This window comes from Lissotriton vulgaris, unplaced genomic scaffold (assembly GCF_964263255.1).
Source record: "Lissotriton vulgaris unplaced genomic scaffold, aLisVul1.2 SCAFFOLD_2644, whole genome shotgun sequence".
Taxonomy (NCBI): domain Eukaryota; kingdom Metazoa; phylum Chordata; class Amphibia; order Caudata; family Salamandridae; genus Lissotriton; species Lissotriton vulgaris.
In genome coordinates, this window is record NW_028253248.1 from 32,311 (window position 1) to 52,410 (window position 20,100).

General features: G+C 44.5%; 1 protein-coding gene across 1 annotated transcript in view; it reads right to left on the minus strand.

The window, feature by feature from the left end:
• The window catches only part of LOC147661086 (claspin-like), a gene marked incomplete at its 3' end in the record, with an annotated part of 34,765 nt that overhangs the window by 12,781 nt on the left and 1,884 nt on the right, over window positions 1-20,100 (minus strand). Inside the window, exons 2-3 of the mRNA XM_086951347.1 lie at window positions 3,148-3,283; window positions 1,655-2,337 (exon numbers count right to left, since the gene is read on the minus strand). Coding sequence (XP_086807473.1) covers window positions 1,655-2,337; window positions 3,148-3,283 — 819 coding nt within the window. The remainder of the gene's footprint in view (window positions 1-1,654; window positions 2,338-3,147; window positions 3,284-20,100) is intronic.

Genomic DNA, 20,100 nt, shown 5'->3' on the forward strand with positions numbered 1-20,100 from the left:
GACTTTACTATTAAAGTGTCAAGATGTTAAGGAAACCACAAACATGGACGTTCAGAGTAGGCAACGTGACAAAGGTATTCGCAACAACAGCTTACAAAATTGCTTTGGAGACATCTATATGGGATGGAGTAGAGAGACGACACATGGGACAAAATTCCAAAATATGCCAAATAAGTGATCAGAAATGCTCAGTTCATTTTTACCTAAATCAATTGTATCCAGATGACTTCTTTCTCGACAGTCATGCTAGCAGGGCAAAAGGTACTTATCCCAGGTGTCTGCAGGCAAGCTCTCATTTTTAACTCTGAATTGCTGTTATATTCAATATTACTGGGCAGCGATAACAGGAATAATTAAAGAAGTTTCAGGATTAAAGATTTTGCTTGATCCCTTACAATGCTTGTTGTGCCAATTCCATATGCCTAAACTGTTGATATGCAAATGTAATGATTTAGAAGTAATTATATCGAAGAGAAACATAGCAATGGAATGGAAGGCAAGAACTTCTTCTGAAGTTTACGAAGGGAACCCTAGGGGAAGTGGCAATGCTTAAGGCGCTACACAGGAGAAACAGCAAATAACTGCCTGTAGACTCCTGGGATACTATTGTGGTTGCACTAAAAGGCAAATCTGATGAGAACCCCCAGAGTAAGAAGGTCTGCAAATAGTGGTCAGACATAAGGTTATGTTTAACCTTCAGCTGACAGCATAACTTTTAGATTTAAATGTACATTAAATTACTAGTTACGAAGGTAGAGGGCACTGGGATTGTTTTACAGTTTTTTGTTGCATTTGCTAAATTCCTTACTCCAGTCAGTCAATCATACAACTTCACAGAACGATTCAGTCATATGTATCTCATTGACGTAGCTTTTTTAATCTTTTCTTTCTGTGACAGTCTAGCACCAACAGTGATATGTACTAGTAGTGATCTGTTTTAAAGAGAATTAATAAGGATCAATAAAAAAATGTAAAAAACTATTCCCAACAGAATTGAACACTTTTTACTCTTCTCAACCAACCAGTTCAAAGAAAGAACTAAACTATGCATTGGTCAGTCAGATAATCACAGATCACACAGGACAACTTCAGACCACCCAAACTCTGGTCAATGAAAATACTAGAACAGCGCCAAGAACACACAAAACCTAAGGCAGAAATTAATTACTCAAATACAAATAAGATGTTCCCTAAAAAAAATGCCCGGAGACAGAAGAGTGATCTAAAACTAACACTTGCTACTGCACTATATGTGGACAGCAGCTGAATTAATTGATATGGAATGCGTGGCTAGGCAGCTGATTAAAGACTACACAAGGCAGTGTCTCCAATGTAAATGTACCAGGAACTCTATACAGTCATAGAACAATCAGAAAGAAGGGCGATCAAATTTGATATGGTTGGTCTCCTTCCCCGTAGCTAAGCTAGAGGTGCGTGAGAAGTGATGTGAGCATTTTAATGGGGGTTCATCTGGAAAGTAGAAAAGCAAAAATCAGCCCCAAACTTGAGGGACTTCTAAGAGTCCGACATTAAAACACACATATAATACACTTGTTAGCAAAAAAGAAGGGATAGGGACATATAGAAAATAAATTTCATACACAAGAAATGAGCGGCAAAAATTAAACATTTGTTTTCAAGACAGAAAATGTACCTCTGGCTTCGGCTTATCCTTTCTGAGACTCCTAACTGTCTTTTTGCTCTCTTTTTCCATCTTTGTCTTGGAATCCCTTTTATTCTTATCGCCAGATTCTGGGTCGTCTATCGTCTTAAGTTTCTTTGACTTCTTGGATTTCTCTTTGAGCAAGCCTGTGTGCGAGTCGTCCTCAAAAACAGCATCGCAGATTTGCGGATTCTTGTTTTCCATGTGAAAATCTCCTTTGCGTATTTGTTCCTTCGAATTAGTCTTAGACTTTGAGTTCTTTTTAGACGATTTCAGTTGCACTTCTTCCTTGGAGGATACAATACGGATTACATCTTCTTTCTGCTCATTAACTAGTTTCTTGGACTTCTTTTTAGAGTGCTTTCTCGCTTCAGGAGAAAGGGAATGGAGTTCATCCAGAGATGAAGGGAGCGGCATGGTGCTTTCAATGTTATGCTGTTCAGTCTCCGGGGAGGATTCCTGGTCACTTCCATCACTGTCCATAAGGGCACGGCGAATGCGGCTGCATTTTTTATTCTTTGGTGTAAAGATGTTCTCTTTATTTTCATCATCACTGTCAACATCAACAGTTTCACCCCTCTTAGTCAGGGAGGCATACTCTTCTTCGCTGTCGCTTCCTTGCAGGAAGTGCTTGCTCTTGGACTTTTTATTCACAATAATTTCGTCCTCTGAATCTGTTAGGAATACAGTAGCATTACAAAAAACCATAAATATAAATACAGCAACCGCATTTAATTACATGTCACTAAGAAGCAGAATGCACTCTTGAAACACATGGGCAAGATTGGTCAGTACAAACTCTTTACAGTCTTGAACGTTCATGTGATCACCTAATGTATTCTGGGTGTTCTCTTGCTTTCACTCCATTCCACTATTTAAACGAACATATGAGAACAAAGATTTGAAGGTGACAAATTCAGGACTGGAAACCGTGTCTAATGACTAGTGTGGTTACTCTAGAGCCGAGCAATTTTAGATTGTCAGGATATTGAAATGTACACTTACATACAAATCATTTAAATAATGAACTACTATCCTGAAAATCGGGCATCAATATCACCCTTGAAACAACCCTGGATACGAAAGCCCTAGGGCAAAGTGTCAATGTACAATTATTTTAAATAAACAAGATAAAGAACCCACTATTCAGACATCAAGCAGCAAAGTTGTGAACCTAAACAAAACCTAAGCAGCCGAGACCTAGTTATATACAATAAGATTCAAGCCGACATTAGCACAAATAGTGAGTAAAGGGAGTTTGCCACAATACTGACTGCACCTTTTTAAAAAGTATACTGCAGCACTAAAACAAGTCTACACCACATAAGGATTAAAAAATAATAATATTTTTCAACTGTTGCAGAAACATAGCCAAATGAGTAGGAGACGTTACAAGCTAATACCAACACTCACAAACACTGCTCGTCACCTTCTGTATTCTAATGGTGTGTGGGAAGAGTTGGGAAATTCTAATAATCACTAACCTCCATCGTTGATAGCTTCCCTTGTTTCCATCAGCAGCGCAGGGGAATCCATTTCACAGCTGCCCTGACCGCTGTCCGAATCGCTGTCAATTGTTTCATCCAGGCCTGGCTTCAATTCTTGACTCTCCAGAGGCAACTTGAAGGATGAAAAGAAAACCAACAATAACTATATAAAACACAAATAAATATATGGAAGCACTCACTGTGCTAATGTTAATGGGAAAGCAATTTCTTTGGCTATAAAGAAAGCAATTGGCAAGTTGGGTGAAAACTGCACTCGTGAACTATTACTCCCCCTTCTAATAACATCCCAAACAACAATCCCTGACCGGAAAAAAGACAGGTGTGAAAACACAAACAACGCACCTATGCATACAGTTTGCACAAGTTCGAGGCTTCACACTATACAACAGTCCACGACATCCAAAGATAACCAGAAAATCATAATCTACACTGCATCAGAAGATAAAACCCATGTATCAGTATGAAGAGGAGCATGGACATAGTGTTACTCATTCGACATATTTAAAGTGAAGAAGCAGACATCTTTAATGTACTACCATGGTTATCACAAGCGTTTAGGTATCTGGCCTTTTAAGAACAGTCACAGGTTATTTTCTGCATGGACTCCCCTTTCTCTGTCTACAACGTTATTCTTAAATTACTGAATGGTGGAAGCTTGGGAGGAGACCTTGTGCTTCAGCCTTCAGCAATGTGGTTTCTTTCGCTGCCAAAACCAATCAATACATGCAGCTTGTGCAGGTGATGTTTTCCTGAGTTAGTCAGAAAGCACCACCTTGGACCCAAGAGCTATATAAAAGGTGAATCTTGTGTCATGCTATAACCACATTACCAAGTATGTATGACTGACTGATGGTAACAGGCAGGACAACGAGAATGGCTGTGGTTCCAACTCATAAGACCTCAAACCAATTGGATGAGTCACTTAAGAGTCCCTCCTTGTGCACCCTCCCCCAGTTTGTTTAAGTGCATTTTAGAGATCTTACCTTGTCTAAGGTCTTTTTGCAGGGAAAAAGTTTTTAGCAACCATTTTGGATGAGCGCCAGGCATCGCGCATAATAAGAGCCTAAACTTTTTTAATGAAATGAAATGTAAATAAAAAGTGTAAATCGCGACAATCACCCGGGGGTATCTTGGAGCTAGGCAGAATCTGACAGGCTGAGAAGATCCAGAAGATGGCAGAATTATTGGGAAAAAAGCCAAGTTTTTAGATCTTAATACAAGGAAGGTGGATTTAAATTCCAAACTACATGCATTCTAACAGCCAACAGTTCACTAAATGCATGTACTTGTGCACCAATAGTGGAGGACAAACCATCCAACATAGGCGTTATTACACAGACAGTTCTTGCCAAAAAATACAACTGGCATAGTGACACTATGAAAGTGCACAAGCAAAGTACATGTCTACAGATAGCTCTTACCCAACAAATCAGCATCTCTCAAACGAGTTTGGTCAACAACAAAAAAATGAATCACGGAGAAGTAGGTGCCAGTAGAATCTGATTGACAAGTCCTTACTGCCTTTTCCAAAGAGCAACAAGCACATGTATGTAAAACACCTGAAATCTTGTGGCAGCCTAAGATGGAGTATCTTACATACATACTACAAGAAGCTCACATTCAAAAAGGTACTTGTAGAAGCAATTACTTTAAGTGCAGCATATAGCTCACGAATGGTGCAAGAAACTTCTTAAAAAGGTTAACCCGTTTCTTGTGGCTTTTGGTAATAATAGCAGACGGATCAACTAGATCTCTTTCTAAAATTCGTACCCAACGGGAAAATCGTGAGGAAAACTGTAATACACATTTAGAAAATAGGCAGGCCACGTATTTTCCTGCCACCATTATCCTCACATAGTAAAGAATAAAAAAAATTTAAAAAGGAACCTGCATCAAGAATAGACCCTATGTCGCTTGCAAAAACACTAAACAGGTGTAATTTGTTTCAGAGTTTCCTCAACGCCAATTCTTAACATGTGCTTCAGTCTTAGAAACGTTGTAGCACCACCATATTTATGAAACCTAAATTATGCAAAAAAATCCATAAAAGAAAATTAAAGAACCGCCCTATTTTATTTTTTATTTTATTCTATGCGTGGAAAAGGCATGCGTTGCAACGGAATTCGTGGTAACAACATATAACCCCCTGTGCTAAATATGGTCTTTACTTCATCTTTGGTTCCAGCTGCTTAGGAGTGTCCTCAATTCTCCCCAATTACTTGGCAGTCCCTTTCCGTCCGTTCTACATAGTATTTTACGAACGTATTTTTTTTTGCCTGGAATCGGTTTTGAAAGTTTCAAGTGAGGCCTAGTGTTTTTTTTAAATAGTTGGTACCAGCTATTGGACATTTGATAAAATAGGTTATATGTTGTTACCACGAATTCCGTTGCAACGCATGCCTTTTCCACGGAATTCGTTTTCCCCTCATCTTCTTTGCCACGTCGTTCTTACGTCATAAAGAGGAAGCGGAAGTTTATTCCGCTTCCTCTCTTATGACACTGTTTTTTTCGGCACAGCAGGATCGTTTTTTTATGGGGGGGGGGGGGGGGGGGGGGGGGAGACCCCCCCAACCCCCCTTTTTAATCCTTCGGTTTTTTTTTTTCGTGGTAAATTCGATCGTTGAAGGCATACGCGTTGGAAAGACGTTTACGTGGTAAGTGCCTCTTTGTAAACGTTACGCGTAGTACTGCCTTCGTTGTTAATGATGTTTCCCAGCACAGGGCGCTACACCACCATACTAATCAGATAACTGCTACTTCTAATCACATCCATGTCCCTCAAAAAGGACAAGCCTCGCTGAAGGTTTAGAATTGTGTCTAGTCAGAAACACACAAGGCCATCATTCCTTCTTAACCCTGCTGGGAGGCAAGAGGTTGATTCGAAAAAAGGAATGTTTGGTAAGCTGCATCTCTCTGAACTCTGCTCCCCGAGAAAGGAAACCCTTTTTAGCCTGATCGTGGTTTCCCTGCTTCGTCCTTAGTAACGAAAAAAAGAAAATCTATTACACCACATACAAATCTCAAATAATTTCCTCCATATCATACCCAACCAAATACTAAAAATTATATCCAAACCTATTTCATATCCAATTCAGGCAGCACAAAACAGATGCTGGTAGTGGCCGGTCTTCTTAAAAACCTGAACAACAACAAAAAGGTACACCCAGAGTATGCTAATAATAGTATATTATGCTAAGTCCTATAATGTTTCTTTTGTGCTGTAGAGCCGACGTTGCCTGGAGAGAGAAAAAAACATATCCTTCAAATATTCACCCACTACAACATGACTAATTACTTCCATACAGTGACGACACCTCGTGGTAATATCTGCAAAATTAAAAATCCAATATTAAAACGTTCTCTTTACATTGCAATGGTTATAGCATCAGCTTAGGAGAAGAAATGCGGAGAAGAAAATAGGATTCAAGTCTACAGTGGCCGACAGGTCTTTGCAACCTACCATACCTGCCCTGTGTAATTCTGCATTCTCTTTTGATCCCTCTTCAAATCAAATCAAATTAACTTTATTCGGTTTTAGAGATATAAAACCATAAAAGTTGACAGTACATAAAGAATTATAAATGGATACGGTGTCAACGCCATTTAACATAGTGAAAATATGTTACATCGTGACCCCAAGTAATTAGTGACATCAAGAAATACAATTCATGAACAAGTGGTCTCCCCTTAAAACTTTGTTCCCCAAAAAATTATCCGAATTTACATAAGCATATAGATTTTAAAGATAATCATAATCCCTGGAACTCATCACTATTAATCAAGATAAGGCCTGGACTTCACCACAAATTTCAAATAACCAACGACGAAAAAGAAAAATTTGTCCTTCAACAGTTATAGATACAGGAGAGCTGGGAAAGCCTGGATAAAATTCATCTTCTTTAAAATAGGGACTAAAAAAAGACTTCCTAGGAACCTCGTAAAATATACAGAAGACCATAAAATGTAGCAAATCCTGTGGAGACTCTCGTCGCAGCCACAGGATGCTAACAGCTGGCCTCTACTGCACCCCTAGGAAAGGCAAGCAGTAGGTGAAGGGGGGGGGACTATATGCTCAGCGCGAGTGTGATTGCGCTTTCTGCATAATTCAGCATAATTTTTGGCGCGATTTTAAAAATATCCTGTTTTGTCATTTTATTTTAATTATTTTTGACTTTTCCCCTGTTTTTAGCCTGTCCATTCCGCATACGCGCATTATAATAGTTTATTTACCCGCTCTTTAAGCGGGTCCCTTCCCTTGCACTACCGAATCTGATTCAGCTGCCTTATTGGGGGGAAGAATGGGACGGGACGCCTGGACGCGCCCTCTTTGTATGCGCTCTAGTGGCCAGCAGGACACTCGAGAGCTGTATTTAAGATGGCCTCGCTAGCGCGCAGTGGGTGCGCCGGTCGCACGCCGGAGTCACGCTTGAGTCCTGCCCATCTGCACCCGTCCGTGCCTGGACGGGCCCAGGGGCTGGACCCTCTGGATTACTTTCCGTTTCGGATACTACTCCCACTCCTATCTATACATACACCGGTGAAGAACTTGAGGCAAGTTCCTCGTGCAGACTGCATTCCGTGTGTCCTACCAGCACATCATTTTATGTGCTCGGGCTGTGCTTTTTCTATGGGGAAAATGTCAAGGTGCAAAGGAATATCTCGTACTCAAGCACGCGGTAGGTTAAGGAAAAATAAAATTGCAATGGCTCGCCCCCCATTAAAGTTTTGTAACATCAACTGCAGGTCCCTCCCTAAGCATAAGTTTAATATCCACGACTTCATTGTCGACGAGAATCCGGATGCTGTCTTTTTAACTGAGACCTGGCTCCATGAGAGCTCTGGGCCAGACATCGCAGATGCTATCCCGAATGATTACGTAATAATGAGAAAGGACAGAGACACTGGTAAAGGGGGTGGTATAGCTATAATTTTTAAATCAATGTATACTTGCCAACTTTAAGCTTTTCCTCTCCGTGGATGTGAAGCCGCCCTTTTTAAGCTCACGATCAATGCTCAATTCACCTTGTCGGGTATCCTGATATCGCCCTCCAGGCAATGCTAATCTCTGGGTGTCTTCCCTGGTGGAAGTATTAGCCCCTCTGATGCTGAGGGTGGCTAATTTCACTATCCATGGAGATTTGAATCTTCATCTTGAAGACTCGTCCTGCACTATAAGTCAACACCTTCTATCTGATCTGGAAGTCTTTGATCTATTACTGTGTAACTCCGGACCTACTCACTCCGCGGGTCATCTGTTGGATCCAATTCTTTCAAATCTTCAATATGATTGCTCACAGAAAGCTCGCCCTCTGGAGTGGTCTGATCATTATGCTGTCTTTTTTTCTTTGCCACCTAACAAGATCAAGGTCAGGAGCAGTAAGGGCAAAGGCGAGCAGATACGTCGCTGGGGTAAACTCAATACCATTAAGTTTAATCGGCATCTTTTAGGGTCTGTTCCAGAGGCTGATCTGCCCATATCAGAGCTAAATGATATGGTATCTAAATGGTTGAGCAATGCAGTGGACACTATGCTCCCTTTGACATCTAAGTGTTCCATGTCACATCGTCAGCCCGTACCTTGGTTCTCAGAGGAGTTGAAGCTTCTTCGGGCCAACTGCAAGGCACTTGCAAGGAGATGGAGGCGTAATTACTCAGTCTCGCGGAAAGTGGCCTATACGGAAGCCCTTAGAGGTTACCACAAGCAGTGCAAAAGTGCGAGAGCTGCCTATACCACTAATACGGTAACGCAAGCGCAAAATTGTCCTCGAGTTCTGTTTTCCGTTGTCAGCAAATTAACAGGAGCTGATACTACTCCAATTCCCCCTTCCTTGGATGAGGCTCAATGTCAGTTGCTGGCAGAGTTTTTTATTTCAAAGGTTGAGTGCATCTATGATTCACTGAGTTCTACTTCTTCGGCAGAGAAATCCCAGACTGGATTTTCGTTGTTGCCTGAAATTTCCATCACCTCAGTGAAGCTCACGGAATGGCAGCTGTTTGATGATGCCTCCTTCCTTTCATGCTTGAATAGTGTGAAATCAGGCTCTCCCCGCGATCCTTTACCTGCCAAAATCCTGAAGATGTTAGATCCCAACAGGTTTTTACAAAATTGTTAAATGCCTCTTTAAAGGAATCTCATGTCCCCCAGGCATGGAAACATGCAATGGTGGTGCCCCTTCTAAAAAAGACTGGTGCGTATGTTTCTAATCCTTCTAACTTCAGGCCCATATCCCTATTGCCCATCTTTTCGAAAATCCTGGAAAGGCACGTCAACACTCAACTGAACCATCTAGTGGAGAGTTCTGGTTTTTTACACTCATCCCAGTCCGGCTTCCGAGCTCCACAGAGACAGCACTTCTCGGAGTTACGGAGAGTCTACGACATGGTATCGATCAAGGTGAAACATCTGCACTCATCCTGCTGGATTTGAGTGCCGCGCTCGATACCGTGTCCCATTCCATCCTTTTGAGATCTCTCCGTTCCCTGTGAGTGGCAGGCCCGGCTTTAGCCTGGATTGCCTCCTTTCTTAGTGGGCGTACCTTCCAGGTTTTCTCGACCAAAGCTACATCTACAATCTGCTCATTGGCTTATGGTGTTCCCCAGCGGTCTATACTCAGCCCCTTACTGTTTAATATCTACGTAAGACCCCTGGCCACCATTGTGGAGGAAGCGGGGCTGACGCTATTCTCCTATGCTGATGACACCCAAATTCTCTTCTCTCTGTCAGGCAGAGATGAGAACAGCCCCTTTGCTCTAAAGCTCGGCCTGGTACGCGTGGCCGAGTGGATGCAGAAGAAATGTCTGAAATTAAACGGGGAGAAGACAGAGGTGGTGATATTGGGCAAGAATAAAAATCTATGGGGCCCCCAACATTGGCCTAGTGATATGGGACCACTTCCACAACCAGCCACAGTGGTTCGCAACCTTGGTTTCCTTGTTGACGAAAAGTTATCTATGAGGCAGCAGGCTACAGAGGTTGCTGCGATCTGCTTTTCCACCTTAAGATGGCTCCAGAAAATGTTATGGATGCTGCCCCTATCCACCCAGAGAACTGTTGTCCAGGCGTTAGTTGTTTCCCGCCTGGACTACGGTAATGTTCTCTATTTGGGAGCTGATGTTGCAACCATTAAGATTCTTCAGGTAGTCCACAATGCGGCTGCCCGCCTGCTTCGGAAGGTCCCTAGGAGAATTTTAGCATCCTCTGCTCTGCATGATTTACACTGGCTTAAAATCTCAAGTCGGATTACATTTAAAAGCCTTATGTTATCTGTTCAAGATCAGGCAGGGCACAGCCCCTAAATACCTACAGAACTTAGTTCAACCATATAGGACTCATCGAACCCTTAGATCTTCTGGGAATGGAGACTTCATTATCCCAAGATTCAAACTCGCTAGCATGGGTGGGCGGTCTTTTGCTCATCTAGGTCCCAAGCTCTGGAACGCTTTACCAGTTGCTTTAAAATTGGAGAATAACTTGCTGCGGTTCCGGAAGGGACTTAACACCTTGCTTTTTTAGTGATCTGCCCGTTGTTCTGGACTGCTTGATATTACCTGATATTTCTTTCTTCTTGAGTCTATCCCTAGCGCCGGGAAACCGACTGCAGGTAGCTATTGCGCGTTACAAGTTAAATAAATAAATAAAGTTCAACTCGTCCTAATTTTTCAAAACTGCTCAACACATTTAAGCCAGGGTGTGTTGAGCGCGTGAACCAGGGTCATACACTCTTAAAATCAGCTGGCAGTGCGTTAATCCCTCATTCAACCACATTTGTAACAGGAACATTAAAGGGCGAAGTGCCAGGGTATCACTTAAATAGGCACCCCCAATTCCTTGTGTACCACCAAATTAGACAGGCCAAGGGGAACACCTAACAGGTGCTTTAAAAAGGAGTTCTCAGCTACCTGATAAACATCTGTGACAACATGCCCCCATATTTCACTCCCATAGGAGGCTGTAGATACACTCTTCGCCTGGTAGATCTTCAACAGAGCAGCAATAGGCCTGTTACCCAGTTTAGAGGCAAAAATAAAAAATGGCTGCATTCACCCACGCCAAGTTATGTTAAGTCTGCTTGTATAGCGCATGGCTACCCCAGCAATGGGGCGTCCCAGCGCTGCGGACATACCTAAGAACAGTGCAACACAACAGAAAAGGTGAAGTTAGAAGGAAGAGAACAGCCAAGTTTTAATCTGTTTACGGAACAGCAGGTGGTTAGAAGTGGCCCGAGCCCCAAGAGGGATCGAATTCCACAGCTTCGGCGCCAAATGCCTAAAAGAGCGACCACCAGCTCGGCACCTTCGGATCTTAGTTGTGCGTGCCAGTGACAGGTCGGCTGAACGAAGGGCACGCGAGGGGACATAGAAGGAACAGAGTCCCTGCAAGGTTTGAGGGGCGGTGCTATACAAAATTTTATGAATTAGACAAACTTTTGAACTGGATACGTTGTTTAACCGGTAGCCAGTGTAACCGATGGAGAATAGGAGAGGTGTTCCCCTTCTTCCTTTGTTTGAGCGGCCCCCATTTAAGCTGGTCGTCCAAGATGACCCAGAGGTAAGAAAAAACATCTGTTTGAGGTACTGTAACTGTACCTACCCTGAACTGAAAGCATTTTTTGGGGCGTATCTCCACTTGCATGACAAAAGATTTTGAATTATTGATAGTTAAATCACGTTCCAACATGAAGTCAGAAAAAGCGTCAAGCAAAGTTTGGAGCCCCCTGACGGTCCTGGATATAAGGACTGCATCGTCCATGTAAAGTAATACAGGGAGACCTCGTTGCCCTGGGTGCAGATAATTTACCCCCGTTGATAAAAGGACTTTGTCTAAATCATTAATATAAAGGTTAAACAGAAAGGGAGCCAGAATGCACCCCTGGCGTACACCTCTTCTTATATCAAAGTTCCGCGACACCCGAAGCCCATTTGAAAATCTGACATTAGCCTTGGTTGCCCGGTGAAGATCAGCAAAGAAATGGATAATAGAGCCGTCAAACCCAATATCCTTCATGGACTGCCACAGTTTTGCCCTGTTCACATGATCAAACGCGGAAGACAGGTCCATGAAGGCTAGATTAATGGTGAGAGATCGCGCCACTGTGTACATGTTGAGTATCATAGTTAGGTGAAGGCACTGGGCCATGGTTGAACGACCTGGGCGGAACCCATTCTCTTTTGATCCCTCTTGCTAAAACGGAGAATAAAGAAGATATATTGGCAGGGGATGGGAACTAATGAGGGCAAGCCTAACTTTTAAACTCTGTTCATGGCCTGTTAAAATGTTTACAACACTCTCCAAGTCAACACAAAACTCGCTTGGTGCCAGAACAAAGGGTGACAAGTGTGAGAACTATGTTGAAGAAGCATCTAGGCCTTGAGTACTTAAAGATGGTCTTCCTCTAAAAAATGGAAAGGCATCTGCAGATCTAATTTTGGGATAACCATATGGCACATAGGCAAAGTTCTAGTCTCACATTTTCTTGATATCCGGCCCCTGTTAACACGACATATTAGTTCAACAGTTTTGCATTTTGGAGTCTAGCCCGCAATAGTTTTTCATGCACTTTAAATGAACCCTCTCCAGGAAAGAAAGTATAACCGTAGTAGACTTTGGAAACTTTCTGCACAGCGCTACAAGCTACATTCAGCCAAGGATAATCCTATGGTTTTCTTGCACATCTGGTAAATTGATAGAAGAGGGATGGTAGCTCCATAATAAATGTTATGGACCGTCGGAAAGAAACCCATGTGCTGAAGCCTGGACACCACCTTAAAATGAATCTTCACTTGCTTCTGTTAAATTAGGTAGGTTGAAAAGGGTTTTCTGGGCACTTCAGGTAGCTCATTCAGGGAAGAATTATTTCCAAAAAGGAGTTTTGTTGCATTCCATTTGATTAATGCACCATAACCTATCCTGTAGGCCAGATGATATCCATGTATTAATGGAGGCTGTAAGCTGGCTTAGTATACGACTGATTATCACTAGGTGGTAATACCGTACACAAATTCCAGGGGTTCCCCAAAAGTGTACAGGGCTCGATGCAAAATCCAAATCCAAAATGCCCTTTTAGTGGTAGTGTGGGCGAGCAGCCTAAGGCCTAACACAAACGAGCGCAATACATTTATTGCACACACAAACAATGAAGAACACACGTCTCAAGAAGGAGATCCCCCACCAATTTGATAAAATTATACTTTGTACTTTATTTTAAGACCCAGGTCTTTGTAATAAGGTAAGTACGCCTAATTAAAAATACTTTTCACTTTAAAATAAATAAATAAATAAATAAATAAATAGACACTTTGGATAACATTGGTCAGGGCGAAAAAATTTCTAAGGGGAAAACAATATTATGGTTAACCTCATAAGTGCTGCGCCAGTCCAACGGCTGACGGCACCACTACCTAGGGAGTGCTGCCGTCGGCCGTTCCAACTGCACCTGCGCAATGGAACGTTCAGCACTGGAGCTGGACGTTCCATAGCTGCTAAGGTGTTAAACAAGTAAGTATCGAACTTACAATTTCAGTATTCGGAGGCAAACGTCAGCAAAGGCCAGGGGTCAAGTAAGTAACAAGATTGCACCACCAGCAGCACAAGGGCGGCCATGTGCAGAGATCAAACTCAGAGTTCGACCCAATGCTTTCCAATGGAGACAGGGGGTACCTGGAGCTACACTGAAGGCAGGTAAGTAGATTGGCTGCAGAAGCCAAGCTTTTGGGGTGAGATAAAGTACAAGAGGGGCCACAAAGCAGCACCAAACATCAGGGGCACAGGGGCAGACGGGTGCAGGGTGCAAATTTGACATTGGACGCCCAATGCTTTTCATGGAGGATCTTCTTGACAGTAAAGAGGCTGCAGGCGTGGCACCAGAGGTTGCAGAATGGAAACCAGCAACAGCAGAGATTCAGCTCATCAAGGCTTGGGGGCTTCAGGTGCAGAGGTGCCTTTGGACGTCTGAGTCTTCTTACCGGAGCCGGTCTGCGTAGGCTCTGGATTCACACTGCAGGCGCCGTCGTGAAGGGCAGGAGAGGTCCCCCAATGCTGGACACGAAGTCAGCATCACTGAGGAGACTTCACTGCACAGTTAAGCCAGTCTGGTCGTGGGTTTCGGGGTCGCGGATCTACAAGTCTTTAGAGTCTGTTTCTTCTGGACGGTTCCGTTCTCTGGAGATTGGAGTTTTTTTGAAGGAAAGTCAACCCAGGGGTTTTGGAGGTCGTGGTTGCAAGACAGGTCACAGGGTCGTCTAAGCTGGAGACAGGCTAGAAGGGCCAGTGCCACGGCAGTCGTCTTCTGTTCTCTGCTGCAGGGTGTCTTCGCTCTTCTTAGGTCGTCGCAGATCTGAGGGTCCGGTCTTGGGGACCCACCTACATACTAAATTTAGGAGGCGTTTTAAGGGAGTAGCAGGTAGGGCCAATGGACACTGTATTGCTAGAAGCAGAGGCTGTGGGTTGCATTACAAAAGGCAGCAGGCCTTTGAAGCTTCTTTCTTCGAGCACTGGTTCATCCTGGGGAGAAGGCATGACACCACTGCCCAGGATGTGTATTGTTTCTGGCCAAAGAGAGCAGGGATTCTCTACCCAGGGGTTCCAGAAAAATGTGTGGTTGTGGCAGGCTGTCTACAGCCGGTCAGAGACCACAAAAGGGTTGTAAAAGATTCAGGGAGCACCTCTAAAAATGCCCCTCTGGGTTCATGGTGCAATAGCTCCCACAATGGCAACCATGTGAATTTAGTAAAAGGAGTAGTATGATACCAAACACTTGTGTGTTCAGTGAAGCCACCAGGGTGCTGTGGAACTTGAGTTGTCGAGTTACCAGCCCATTGCGCTCTATGGCTTCAGTGGCACCTACAATATTGGGAAATGGTGCCCAATATTGTTGTTTTTGCAATATTGTAAGGGCACATCTGCTCATACAGACATGCCCTCACTTGGAGTATAGTGCACCATGCCTTGGGGCTGTGAGGCCTGCTAGAGGGGTGACTTACCTATGCTGTCAGGCAGTGCTAGCTGGCAGGGTGCCATGTCCTTTTCGCCCTCACAGGGGCATGCAGACTGCAATAGCAGTGGCATTGTCCCAGTGAGGAGTCCCAAGGGACTTCAGTTTCAGGCCTTAGGTACCAAGGGTACCATTTACTAGGGACTTACAGGAGGCAGAAGTACCAATTAGAGGTTTGTTTTAGAGAAGGAGCACTGGCATAGGGGAACTGGATGGAAGGGACCCTGTGCACCACATTTGAAACCACATCAAAACCAGGCACAAATGTGGGGCTAATTCTGCAAAAGAGGCACTCTCTCACAATGGGCAAATAAGACAATTCGAGGAAAATAAATAAATGCTGTATCCATAGGCTCAATGAGGAGCCATATAAAACAGCAGATGTGTAATGACGTTTGCTTAGTCTGAGGGAGATCGACCTCAGAAATACAATTTGCATTATTTTATTGGCTACTGTTTCTACCTTTAATCTTAAAACATGGATTTGAATACATCGCCACATATCTTATTTGATAATTTGTTACAATTGGTTTGCCTAAAGTGGCCCAATCAAGGAGAACAGCCTACCGTAATATATACAACATAAGGAAGACTTCAAGGTTTACCTACAAAAGCACTCATTAAATCTGCAGTATCAGGAAGTTTGATATTTGGTGTGACTGAAGGCTGCATTGCTGGCAGCAGAGTCTGGGACAGGGGAGGGTGTAGGAGTATGGGGCACAAGCATATATAATGCGCAGGCAGTAAGTCTTTGGGATATTTTTAAGGTTTCATTCAATACTGCCCTCTAAATTTAGCCCCTTAACTGTAGAAGAGTCATACATTTGACAAAAATGTGTTATGCTTTATCATAGCTGCCATTCCTCTACCACATCCTGGAGTAACTCTTCTCTGCTTACTATCGCAACTTTGGCAAGTCAAAGTACAAAAAAAGCAACATGATTATTGAGTTGTAATTAAATCGAATTGCAGGCTTTACAATCTCCTTATGCCCTTATACTCTTATCTGTAAACATAAGGAATGCATAGAAACAAACTCAGTTAAGGTAGCAACTGCTATAAAAAAAAATCCATGAAAAAGGCACTATAACAAGGGATGCAATTCACGGAGGTATGCAGACACAAAAAAACAATATCCACTGCTAAGAGTGGTATGGTGGGAATTTTAGCCATGGCCCTAGGAAACTTGACATTTAATCCTAGCTTAACTAATTTGGCAAAACATGCGGTTTGTGAACTCTGTATTAAACGTCTGCTCAGGTTCCTCAAAGCTGGCATTTGTTTGGTGAGAGTAATCCTAGAGTCTCTTTACTGGAATCACGTGCAGTCCAGTTACTGTGTAATAAACAAGATAGAAGTTATGGAACCAGAAGACATGGTTTATATTAATCCTAGCCTCCCCTTGTGCGCACTTGGGCAATCACTTTGATCATATTTATATGCTCCTTTTTATTTTAATAGAGATAGGAAAAAATTAAATTAAACACTTGTACGAGTACTTAACCTTGCCTCCTTTTTCTTCATTATCACAAGAGCACACAGAAATATTTTAGTTCATGAGGAGCGCTGTAAAAAAAAACTCTCCTGTGTTTGATTTAAAATGTTGTTGCATGTATTATAACAACCTAGACCACATAGAGGGTGCACATGACAACAGACTTCCCTCCTTGGTCACTAGTTATGGGAGAGGGTGCATGAATGTTTTTGAATTCATGTTTAAAGACTATCAATTCTAATAAAGACCAATCAATGCAGGATGCAATCTGATGTATTAAGGTGAAACAATTTCATGTTAGAAAAAAACACTTTTAGAATTTCAAAGAGACGTGATCATATTTATACAGGATTGCTGCAGGAGGACTTTAAATATGAAGGTGACCCTAAAGATAAATGTTGCAGGAGACCTTCTGCGATTCTTTTGCATACGTGTTCTTACAAGTCTTTTAGCAACACACTTTTTATTTATAAACGTTTCGGTATCATTCCTGAACGTGCAATGTGCTTTCCTACTTTTACCACAGGTATACGGCTTCTTCTGTATGTTGCTTTCACCCGATCAGTCGCCTCTATTGACGCTTTAGCTACTTTCACCAATAACGGTACTTCTCTACGCCACAACACTTAGCGAGACCACTGACTCCTTGTCAGTGAAATGCCTCTCCCTTCCTCGCAGCTCCATCATTAAGTGAGGCCTTCCCCCATGCCCTTGCACTCTTGAGTGTTGGTGTTCGAGGCCCTCCTCCACCCGCAGCTTTCACCTGTGCCTCATCCCTGGTGGTCCAGTGGACCTCTGTCTCTATTCTCTTGCTCCGCCTTTTTCCCTCACTTCTATCGTCCCCCTTCACTCTCCTTCTGGGTCTTACCTCCATTTTCTGCTTCCCCCTCATTTAAAGCTCCCCCTTCACTCGCCCTCTGTGTCTTTCCTCCATTTTTCACTTGTTTTTTACCCTCATCTCAATCTCCCCCTTTCACTCTCATGTGTCCTCTGTGTCTTTCCTCCACTCTCTTACACTTTTGCTGCCTCATTTGCACTTTTCTCTCTCTTTTTTCCCTTTTTCCTTTTTGCCTTTTTGAGCCCGTTTTTCCCCACCGCTGCTGCCCCGGCGGCCCACCCCCCCAGCACGACCAACCCAATCCAGCTTCCCTCCCAGCTGTCCTGCCCTCCCCGACCCCTACTTAATGGCGGCCACGCCGCCGGGGCACCAAAGGCAAGCCCGTCTGCGCCCATTCGCAACCCAACTGCGACCAACGCCAGGAACCCTGGATCTCTGCACCACCAACTCTATGACCCACGTCACTCCACGCTCTCAACCCAGGCCGCAACAGCAAGCTAGCATCACCAGCAGGTACCCACGGACCCTTCAGCTGTCACCGCTGCCAGCACACCTGCAGCACCGCCAAAACCACGGACCCAGCGCAATCTGCCCGCAAGAACACAACCGGACCGAAGACCCCGCCAGAACACAACCGGACCGAAGACCCTGCAATGCATCCTCCAAAACGTCCGATCCCTCCACAAGCATGCCACCGAAATCTGGGACCTCCTGGACAGAACTACCCCGGACGTAGCCTTTTTTACCAAAAACGAGCCCAACACCACCTCGGGACCGGACATCGCCATTCCCCAAGGATACAAGATCTCCAGGAAGGACCGCCCCACCCGCCTGGGAGGAGGAATCGCCATCATCGACAAATCCACCCTCCACCTGAGCACACTTCCCGACGAACCCACACACCTGATGGAACATCTTCACTTCAAGATACTGGCCAGGCCTACCTCCACCCTCCGAGGAACCCTCAGCTACCGACCCCCATGGACCCCGCGGACTTTTCGCAAACTCCATCACGGACATCATCTTTCCACCAACCATTGCATCCACCAACTACACTCTACTGAGATACCTCAAATTCCACCTCCACAACCACTGGCCCCCAGCACCACATCCCTCCTGGACAACCTCCACAACATTTGACTCTGCCAGATCGTGACCGAACCCACGCACTCAGCAGGACACTCCCTCGACCCCTCTTCACAACAGGAAACATCACCACCTTCAGCCACACCACCGAACTCCCATGGACTGACCATTGATGCGTCCACTTCACCTTCAGAACATCCACCATCCACAGACACCAGCACCTGCTCCCACAAAGAAACTGGACTAGAATCACAGACGACCAGCTAACCTCATCACTCACCAACTACACCCCAACCATCGCGGAAAACGACGACGCCAACACCGCAGCCCGAACCCTGCACAGATGGATCTCCAACAGCGCCAAGAGCATAGCCCCTCTCGAAAAACAACACCACCCTAGCCCAGAAAGCTAGATGGTTCACCACCGAACTTTGAAAGTCCAGACGCACGTGCCGCCGCCTCGAAAAGGCCTGGAGGAACACTAAATCCACAGAAGCCCACAACAACTTTAGACCCGCCACCAACGCCCACCACCAACTCATCAGAAAAACAAGGAAAAAAGCGATTAAAGACAGAGTCTCCACTCATGCACACAACAGCAAAGAACTCTTCAACATTATCAAGGAGTTGGCCCAACCCACCAGCGAGTCCACTGACATCCCTCCCTCACAAGACCTCTGCGACAAACTCAGCACCTTTTTCCACCGCAAAATCAAGAGCATCTACGACAACTTCCACGAAGCCAACCAACACACTGAACCCTCACCAACCACCCCCGACACCCGGAAGCCAGCGATCGACAACTGGACGGCCCTAACCACTGAAGACACACAGAAGACTATGAAGTCAATCCACTCCAGGGGCCCCGCGGATCCCTGCCCCCACCACATTTTCAACAGAGCTGTCGACACCATTGCACCATTGCTCTGCCACACCATCAACTGCCTTGCTCCCTGATTACTGAAAACACGCTGAGATCAACCCCCTCCTGAAGAAACCCTCTGCGGACCACACCGACCTAAAAAACTACAGACCCATCTCCCTGCTCCCGTTCCCAGCGAAAGTCATCGAGAAAGGCATCACAGCCAACTCGCCACATTAATCGAAGAGCACAACATCCTCGACTCCTCCCAATCCGTCTTCAGAAAGAAACAGTACAGAAACCGCCCTCCCCCCGCAACAGAGGACATCCGGACCTTACTGGACAAAGGAGAAACAACAGCCCTCATCCTCCTCGACCTCTCAGCAGCGTTAGACACAACCTACCACTGCACCCTAATACGCAGACTCCACAATGCATGGATCCAAGACAAGGCCCTGAACTGGATCCACTCCTTCCTCTCTGGCAGAACACAGCGGGTGAGACTCCACCCTTTCCTCTCGGACCCTACACCTACCACCTGCGGAGTCCCCCAAGGGTCCTCCCTCAGCCCTACGCTCTTAAACGTCTACATGGTTCCGCTCTCCCCATCATCAGAACCTACGGACTCAACATTGTGTCATACGCAGACAACACCCAA